General features: G+C 41.2%; 1 protein-coding gene across 1 annotated transcript; it reads left to right on the top strand.

Moving 5' to 3' along the window:
* The first annotated feature begins 74 nt into the window (after positions 1–74).
* Chp (leucine rich repeat containing G protein-coupled receptor chaoptin) lies at positions 75–9,943 on the top strand. The gene is made up of 16 exons (XM_076772839.1): positions 75–186; positions 1,557–1,845; positions 2,301–2,471; positions 2,736–3,211; positions 3,342–3,561; positions 3,676–3,986; positions 4,618–4,842; positions 5,026–5,247; positions 5,328–5,496; positions 5,996–6,528; positions 6,667–6,861; positions 6,932–7,216; positions 7,676–7,801; positions 7,944–8,057; positions 8,127–8,362; positions 8,586–9,943. The coding sequence occupies exons 1-16, from the start codon at positions 184–186 to the stop codon at positions 8,875–8,877; spliced, it is 3,867 nt and encodes a 1,288-aa protein (XP_076628954.1). The 5' UTR covers positions 75–183; the 3' UTR covers positions 8,878–9,943.
* The last annotated feature ends 68 nt before the right edge of the window (positions 9,944–10,011 follow it).

The raw sequence follows: 10,011 nt of genomic DNA, 5'->3' as shown, positions 1-10,011 counted from the left end.
CGTCCTTATAATCGGGTAAAGAGAAGCACCGAAACTGTTCGGCACTCCCGAAGCCCTATTATACGGGGTGGCCGTGGCCACTTGGCGAGGAGCAGAACCCTTAGTGTGATCATCGCGATCGAACTGCGACGTTCGCGTGATCGCGAGCCCCGATAGATTCGTTCTCCTCAGATCCAAGGAAACATGGTAAATTGATCGTCGATCGTTCGAATCGTGGATGTGCAAAGGACAGTGAAAAAGTCGCGGATTCGAGGTCCTTTTTGAAAGCAATTAATTGTGCGCGGCGTTTAAAAATCGGTTATGCTCGCAGCGACAAGGATGTATAAAACTATTTAAAAAATGTTGATTAAATGTATATCTAAATAACGGAAAAAATATAAATTTTTTTACTCCGAATTCAATATTTATAATAATGTTTGACGCTTTTATTCGATCTGTATTTAAAGCGTCGGAAGTATCGGAGTGCTATTGTGCTTTCTTCGATGGCCTTTGCACACCCAGGAATACAGTGTGAATTATTTAGTTTGGTGGAGAATTATTTTTTAAAACGTCTGAGATTCTACGTATACAGAAAATTGTGAATAGAAGGGTGAAATTCATGCTATTAAGTACGTGTATTGGCACACGTAGTATGAAATTATCGTATATAGTACATTCGTTAATTCCACGTACGATAAAGTAATTAAATGGAACGCATATATTCTGGCTATGGGTTGGTTACGATTATTAATAAAGGCTCTGTCATTTTTGTTAACAATCATCTTCAGGGCTGAAACTTAATCTTTTTGTTTAATGATATCTTCGGTAATAACAATAGAAGATACTATATTTCCGCGTGTGTCCTGACATTGTTGTGCCAGTCTATATTATTCCTGGTATGTAACGACCGTTCGTACGATGTTCCCAAATAATTTTTTTTTGCGTATCGAAACTGATTTAAAAATCGTACGATACGGTAAGTTGTTACAGTAGAATATCGGTTATTGGCACATTCGGACGTATTAAATTCTGCGAGAGACATGGGATCAAGTTTGTTCGAATAATCGGTAAGGCTAATATTAACGATTTGCAAGAACGATCGAAACGTATAAGTACGAGCATTTTTGTTTAGAAACTATAACAATTAATTGCTCTTGTTATCAGTAAATCATTTACAATATGTATAATTAATTTAAAGAAGTAACTGTGAATACGGAAATTCGAAGAAACCAGTGTCCTTTAGTAAGATTATAGACGAAGTATTAAACATGAAACAACAGGAATAATCAATTTATATGGTTTCTATACAGTGAAGAACTTTCTGGAACGTAGAAAGGATTCTTTGTGTACATTGGCACGTGTACCGGGAAGATTATAGTATAATATTTGATAATCGGCTTGTTTGCCAAATACAATTTAAAGCTTAATTAGGTGATGAAAGAGCACAAACAAGAACACGCAGTTAGAGTGGAATTACATTACTAAAAAGTCGGTGGAAATAGTTTATGGCGATGCATTTTGATTTTTCGAAACTGTGCCGGCGCCCGACAAATATTTCACCTTAATTTGATTTCCAGAATTTGGCAACGATGGTTAAAGTGGGTTACGTTCTCGTGATTGTCACCCTGTTACTGATGGTGTGGGCGTCCATGGTGAGGATGCACGAGCTGCCCGTGCAGTATCCGCCGTGCGTCGTCAATCCCCTTTGCACTTGCTCAAAAGCCATTCCCCATCTCGGCATAGTCACCTGTTATAACGTTCCGATGCCACGGATACCTCAGTCAATTAACTCCTCGATGGTGTTCAAGCTTCAATTGGAGAACAATGGACTGATGTTTCTACAGCCACAGTTTCTCATGAACACAGGTACAAAACCCAAACACAGTCCGCTAGGACTCCTTCGACGTGGTTATTTTCGGAAAATTTGCAAGAATTTTAAGGTTCAGAATGTCTGTGAATTGCAAAAGAATTTTTAATCAAAAAATTTAAGAAATTAGGAATATCTGTTTTAACCTTTGGTTTTGGGTCTCATAAAAGAGTTAATATTTTTTAATTAAATCGATACAAAACTAGTAACAAATTCAAGTTTTTTTAGATTCTCTACTCGGGTCATTTTCATAATTACTGGTATGATCGTACGAAACGAAAGATGAAATTATAACGCGTGTAATTATATATAATGATCGCTCCAAGAGATTCTCGAGTGTGAGAATAAGGAAATAGGGGTTAAAGGGCATCGGCCGTGCAACATCGATTACGTTATGTACAAACGATACGTGGCAGTTCAGTTTTCACGTACACGCTGCTCCCCTATCTCTCAGGTCTGTACAACCTACGGATCAAGCATAATCTCCTGGCCGACATCCCGGACGAAGCTTTCCTAGGGCTTGAGAGATCGTTATGGGAGCTCGAATTACCCTACAATCGCCTCGAGAGGGTGCCCAGCAGGTCGTTCAGGCATTTGCAGAAGTTGCAACTTCTCGATCTGACAGGTACTTCCTTCTAGAATACCTACAGTGTCGTTTTTCTTATCACTATACGGTCGATTTTAATTTGTAAGAACGTTCAAAAAAATTCTCTAACGGAGATATTAAACATATTACACAGCTTAGCATATTTACGAGACCCCCTAAAGCTTTTTTAAAAAAATACCTTCGTTCGAATACAAACACTAAATCGATGCGACTGCTATACTGATAAATGCAACGAACCATGAGTCTGCAAAAGTTTTCTATAAGAATGATTTACGCAAACAGGGAACAAGATATCGAAGATATCACCGGACAATTGGCGCGGTCTGGAAAATTCTCTGCAGAAGCTACGACTGGGGCGTAACGCGATCGACCGACTTCCGGCGGACGCGTTCGCGGGCCTCACGTACCTGGACATGCTCGATCTGAGGGAGAACAACCTGAAGGAAATCGATCCATCGGTGTTCAGGGACGGCATGGCGCATCTGGTGCACCTTTTTCTCAACGGGAATCAACTGACCAACATACCCTATTCGCAGTTGTCGTCTCTGAAACGAATGAAGGTCCTCGACCTGAGCTACAACCGGATATCCAGGATGCTGAACGCACAGCAAGAACCGGAAATCAGGGGGCTCCAAATGTCCCTGGATACTCTGCGGTTGGACTACAATCAGATCGAGATCCTCATGCCCAACGACTTCCAACACTTCTACAAAGTCAACAGGACTTATCTCGATGGCAATCCTTTGACCATGATCGAGGTACGATTTCCAGCGTTATCGTTCTTCCGTAGAAGTATTTTACATTTCACAATCGAGTCTGTAGTCAATTTTAACAGGCAGGTCACCGCGAATTTGTAATTAATCTAAAACTCTGAACGACGCGTTTTAGGAGGGCGCATTCAAGGACTCGAGGATACGAGAACTCTATTTCACCGATTGCGATCTGATGGAAGTCGATTCCTCTGATTTTACTGGCCTAGAGTCGTCCCTGGAATTGCTGGATCTCTCAGGAAACAACATCACCTCTCTTCCGAGCCCTATCTTCCAGGAATACGATTTTCTGCGAACCCTCAGCTTCCGCGAGAACAAGCTCCAGACATTCTCGCCGGGTAAGATGAAACATTGAAATATCAATTTCGTAGCTGTTGTTAGCTCGTTCAGCAAGTGCTTGTTTCTTCTTTCTTATATTCCCCATCTTCTCTGAATCGACTGGGCGTCATCAGTGGAAGTGTTCAACGGTTTCCAATATTCTCTGTACAATTTGGACCTGAGCGGGATGGAGAACAGCATGGTGTCCCTTCAGGATCTAAGACAGATGAGGAACATGCGATTTTTGTCGATTTCACGGATGCCACAGCCGACCCTGTCCGCGGAGGATTTCATGGAGTTTGGAATGGACATCAACGAGCTTCATATCGTCAAGAGCAATCTGAACACTATAAAAAATCACGCTTTCATGCACGTTCACGGGATCCAGTACTTGGATTTCTCGGAGAATTCGATCACCACGATAGAGGACGAAGCCTTCTTAGAGGTAATCTCGTCGCTTTCCCTTCTGCTATCTTTTAAACAATGGGGTTGAAAATTGTTTTACGGTTCCATAAGATCCCAAGAATCATTCCCACGAAGCAATTGTTTTTATGATACAGTTTGGAGTAAATATAATAATAAATAGTCGTGCTCGCGCGGAAACGGAGACAAATGACTCGTTATCCTTTCGGGATACGCTGACTACGTTTCTAACAGGCAACCTTACAAAATCGCGACGCACTGGGTCGATCACAATCAGTAATTTACCTTAATATTTAATTAAACTAGATTCGAATCGCATACGTAAAGGCCTTGATAGCCGCGGATAATTCCAATAAAGCGGGCTTCTAGAAATAATCTTCTGTGCAACGAATACTTGACCCGATCAGAAATCTGAACGATACTGAGAAGATTCTGAATATTGTACGCGTATATTTTAGATCTCGCTTCCATCGAGATCTAGGACGCGTTCACTCGGCGGAAACTCAGCTTAATTCGCTTAACAATTTATTCTCGCATTAATAACAATGGAACAGTACAAATTGAAACGATACTATTTTCTCAATTTCTGTTTGCTTACTGTATCGAGAATATTTTTGGATTCAAACGATTCGATCGAGATTCTATTCTCTTAGGTGGCTCCTTCGCTTCTGACGCTGAGGATGTCTCACGGTCTGTCGTCTTCCTTTTCTGAGATACCGAACACCCCTTTCAAGTTCTTGTCGAACTTACGACACCTAGATTTAAGCAACAACAAGCTTAAATCCATGCCAGATACGTCGTTCCACGTAATGAACAAGATCGTACGGATCGAGCTACAGGATAACGAAATCGACAGCATTAGAAAGGGGACGTTCCAGGTACTGTGCTGTCCTTCGTATTGTCACGTTACCCCCACCACTTTAATATATCGATTGTCGTGTCATGTATTTTTATATTTTTCACGCTATTGAAATTTGAACGTATTATATAAAATATTTAGTTTGTTACTTTCACCTCCTATTATACGATTCCTGTATAGTAAGTGATATTTCGTTGTTAAGGTTGACATACATTGGAGGCTCGAGGAAGTGAACTTAGCATTCAATATGATCAAAACGATTCAGACCCACACGTTCGTCGACCTGCCGAGATTAAAGACGATAAATTTAGAGGACAACGCTATAGATAGAATCGAGAGACGCGGGTTCATGAATATGAAGATGCTGAAGTACATTAACCTGCGTGGCAACAAAATAAAGGAGATCACCGACGAAGCGTTTCAGGTAAAGCTCTAACGGAATAAGTAAAATGATATTGCAACTGGAATCGAAACGTTCGTTTTATAATTATATTTCCGTTCAAGAATCTGCCGGACCTGGAGTTCCTCGATCTCGCGTACAACGATCTGAACGAGTTCGATTTCGCCTCGTTCGATCAGGTGGGAACATTGTCTTCGTTCAAAGTGAACGCTAGCCACAACAAGATCCCAAAACTGTGGATCAATAGCACCACGTTCACGCCGGCGACCACCAGTAAGTCCATTGTTAAATACTTTGGGCTACACTGGTTTAATGCGTGTAAACAGATTTCCGTAAGCCTACTAAACGAATGTCGATGAAACCCTTTGCTGGTACAAATTGGCACCGATGCTACTTCCGATTCTCTTACGCTGCTCTTAGGCAATGTATTGCGCAAATGTAAATCCTTCTTTGCGGGATCATTGACACGTGACATCGAAAGTTCAAGAACATTCGACGATACGAAGTCATCGAGTCTCGATCCCCCTTTTTCTACCCATCGAGTAGTCACGCGGACGAAACGCTATAGAGGATAGTGTTATCTAACTCTCGAATGGAATATTAAACTTAAATACGTCTTTTAACGTCCTGAACTTGCTAAAATCGAAACTGAATAAGTCTCAGAAGATTCTGATATTTCTTGCATCCTGTTAAATCGGTTTAATTAATATTTAAGAACGTTCTTGAGCTCTGTTTCACGTTAAACAAGATGGATGATCTCTGATCGTTGCAGTCGGTGGCTCGATACAGTCGAACATCAAGGTCCTCGACCTGAGTTACAACAACATCTCCGACGTGATGAAGTATTACTTCAAGCCGGTGGAGTACTCGTTAACGCACCTCTACATGTCCCACAACCAAATGAATAACGTCACGCAAGGTGTTTTCGGGAATATGCCTCACCTGCAGTGGCTCGACCTGAGCCACAACGAACTGATGGAGGTCGACTTCGACTGCTTCCGTAACACGAAGAACCTTCAGGTCCTGTTCCTCTCGTGGAACGACATCACGGACATACCAGCGGAGGCTCTTAGGCACCTGAAGAGACTTAGGATCGTCGATCTCTCCCACAACAAGCTAAGAACACTGCCGGACAACATGTTCTCGGATATCAACTTAGAGAGCTTGGATCTGTCTCATAATCAGTTTACGAGGCTGCCAATCAAGGCAATGTCCATCTCTTCCGCTGCCAGTTTGTCTATATTGGACATGTCTTGGAACTCGCTGTCAGGGATCCACACCACGGACGCCATATTCAGATTACGAGTTAGTTTCATCCTCTTTTTAGCTGTTTTAATTATTGAGATGTGTTTTCAACCGACCCTTAGTCAGTAAGGGACCCTGAGTACCCTTTTAGCAGAGAAGATATATTTATTATTTCCACTAACGTTATGTTTGTCTCAGAGTCTAACGTGGTTGGACTTGTGCTACAATCGATTAGTCAGACTCGACGACGGAGTGTTCTCCGACATGCCGTATCTAACTCATCTCGATTTGAGTCACAATAAACAGCTGCTGTTAGAGTCTCGCGGAAGAACGTTCCACGGTTTGGAGGACTCGCTTCTCTATCTCGATTTGACCAACATTTCGCTCCTGAGTGTACGTATTGTAGTTTAATATACAGAATCAGCGAGCAAGCCTAACTTCTTTGGGGAAATGTCGTCCGTAGGTGCCAGACTTGCCACTTCGACGACTGCAAACGTTGCATTTGGCGCACAACGAGCTGGCATCGATACCGCCAGAAATAGCGTCGAACTTAACGTCCCTACACTACCTGGATCTTAGTGCCAACGATCTAACGGTGGTGCCATTGATCACGCACACCCTACCGGAACTGAAAACCTTCAGTCTCGCGGATAATCCCATTTCGATAGTCAGCAACACTAGCTTCTTAGGTATCGCGGACAGTCTCGAGGAACTGGACATACGACGATTATCTTTGACCACGTTCGAAGTAAGTTCTCGTTCGAAAAGAACGATCTTCTCTTTGTAGGATGTCTCAGCCTGCAGGATTTCAACTTGAGCAGCAGGAAATAAATACTCACAATTTTTGAAGTGTTATTCCATTTTATGTAATAATTGTAACGTAATACTTAGTAGTAAAAAGTTCGTTGAAACGTTTAATTGATATTATAGTTAGCTTTATCGGGGGGTCACATGACATACCGATACTGGTACGTGACTCGTAATTACCATCTGTTTAAGTTATCAATTCTCGGGTCATAGATCATTGGTTATCAATCAGATTCTGAATTCGGTTCACCAATTAAATATCTGTCGTTGGTCGTTTCTTTTTAGAAAACTAATGTGATAAAAAGGAGAATAGTAAATATTCTGAGTTTGAATTCGAGATTCATGAATGTAAAAATCAGGTTTCGAGCCACCTCTAAAATAAACGTTTCTTCGTCTGCAGACAGGAGCTCTCTGCAAAGCCACGAAACTTCGCAAGTTATATATAACCGCTTACAACGGCGTGAAGAATTTCAACTTCCCCAACATCCTGGAATACAATCACGGCCTACGGCATCTAGTCATCGACGTAGGTTTAAAATAAATTTCGCGTTTCGAGGATTCCGACCAAAGTGTCTCCGTGACATCGATACTTGGCGTCGCGACGTTGCTCCCGTCAATTTCTAGAAAACCAACGGGGGGAGTTAAAACGTCGAATATCTCGATTTTAGGTACAAAATGACACGGATTTGGAGAAGGAGATGAAAGGAAGGTTCCCCTACAAATTATTCAACATAACGTTGACTGGTCAAGCTCTCAAGAATATACACATAGATATACTACGAGTATGCATTTTTACTATCTTCCATTTAGCACGGGATAATAGTTTTAGAAAATAAAGAGATTCGTTGCAGGGAATAAGAAATCCGCACTTGCATTTCGAAATGTACAACACAAGCGTGGGCTCCGTGCCGAAGATGATGTTCGAGAACGCGGAATGGGTGAGGAACGTGACCGTTCATCTTCATCACAGCGATGTACGGACGCTTCATAATCCCTCTGATGGGTACAAACCGGGAGTTCCGGGAAAACGGTTTCTAATGAGTCTCACGGTAGCAGGAAGCTATTTTACTTGCGACTGCGACATTGGGTGAGTTTATCCTTATTCTTAATCTACAGACTGATTTTAGAAATTGGAACAAGCTGAAAACTCTTCTCTAAACAAAACTTTAAGTTAAGTGTCACGCCCCGTTTCCTCAAGAACTAATCAAGATATCGACTTTATCTTTTTACTTCGATTAATTGCAACAAATTTTCTTGGAAGACGATAGACCTAGGAATGAGGGGTTCCTAGATTTGTTCTTTTTTTCTAGATGGATGGAAACATGGCAAAGAAAGCACAGACAGTACCAGGAAGACCGGTGCAACACCTACAGCGAATTTAAGAACTTTGAGCGTGACGAGGAGGATGACGAGTTCGATTGCTGGAACAACAACTGGGACGACGATTTGCGCGAAACGTTTTGCTTGAACAAGAATAACATTTCTGTGTTGGAAGCATTGAAAACCGATCTCGAATGCGGATGGGGTGCAGCTGGGTACGTTCGCGCGCCGCATTTACTCGTTCTTCTTTTCTTGGTCGTCCTCGCAGCAGCGATCTATTGAGCCTCTTCTTTGTCTACTCAAATTTCGCACTCTTCGGCTCGATCACTGTTCGTTTCGCGACGCACCGGTGGTTTAAAATGCAAACATACCACCAGTATGTTTATTTAATTCCGAAACGCAGGCGACGTTTGTCATTCGTATAATTTGAAATTATTAATCTTCGTTCCCTACAAGAAAAATAGCTCTGTCCAGCTCTATGTACATCGCATCGTATTTTAATTTATTTAGCAGTAAGTATCAATATTTTTAAGTAACCGTAGTTTATTTATTTACGCGTTATCATAATAGCGTGTAAGCGTATCGTGTAGGTGATATTTATTATCGTTATCAATGATGATTTTATCTATCCATGTTTGTGATACGATCGTCGTTTAATTTTATTCGGAAGCATTGTTTCGTTCAACGATGGACATTCCAATATTTCTTCCACGAAACAGTTTCATCTCGCGTTTGCATTTTAATCCGAGGCGTCGTAGAGAAAATGATACTTTTGCACACCCCTTATTTTCTTCGCCTTGAGCAGCACGCTTCGAATTAATGAGACTGTCAAATTAATATTCAGATACTCGTACAAAGTGTAAATCGTCGGAATCAACAGGAATTGAGGTTTCATTCTCTTTGTAGCAACTAGTAACTCTTCTTGCGTTCGTTGTATAAAACTAACACCGTAGTGTCGTATTCGTTTCCTCGCGTCATGGTTGAACTAAGAGCTCGTGACCAGTTAGCGAATATGGAGCGTAAGATCAAAGAGACTCGTGTAGTTTTAAAGTACATTCTCAAGTGATATCCTGTATAACTCGACAGTAAAAGGATTTTATACCTATCTGTTAAAAAGAGAAAGAATATTCGCTTGCAAATACATGCCGTCGACACGACATTTTTTAATAAAATTGCACCGAATATACAACAAGCGTTTTCGTTATTATTTCCATCTTTAATATCGCTGTATAAAAACAGTGGCTTTGTACACATAACATCGATAGAGTCGTATAAAAGAGACACATATATGAATAATCGTATAAAAGACAATCGTACAACAGAAAATACGAGTAACATAAACGTAATAAAAGAGATATACTCGCCGGTGTATAATTCTGAAAATAAATTAAAACTTCGTTATTGATCTTCGCGATC

This window comes from Colletes latitarsis, chromosome 1 (assembly GCF_051014445.1).
Source record: "Colletes latitarsis isolate SP2378_abdomen chromosome 1, iyColLati1, whole genome shotgun sequence".
Classification (NCBI taxonomy): domain Eukaryota; kingdom Metazoa; phylum Arthropoda; class Insecta; order Hymenoptera; family Colletidae; genus Colletes; species Colletes latitarsis.
Note: the sequence above shows the minus strand (reverse complement) of the source record. Positions and strands in the feature narration are given on the sequence as shown.

Bases quoted from the DNA above. Each gene is read 5' to 3' on its own strand.
- Chp (XM_076772839.1), top strand. The intron at 1,846-2,300 runs GTACAAAACCCA...CCTATCTCTCAG, and splicing joins ACAGTTTCTCATGAACACAG to GTCTGTACAACCTACGGATC. The intron at 5,248-5,327 runs GTAAAGCTCTAA...TTTCCGTTCAAG, and splicing joins TCACCGACGAAGCGTTTCAG to AATCTGCCGGACCTGGAGTT.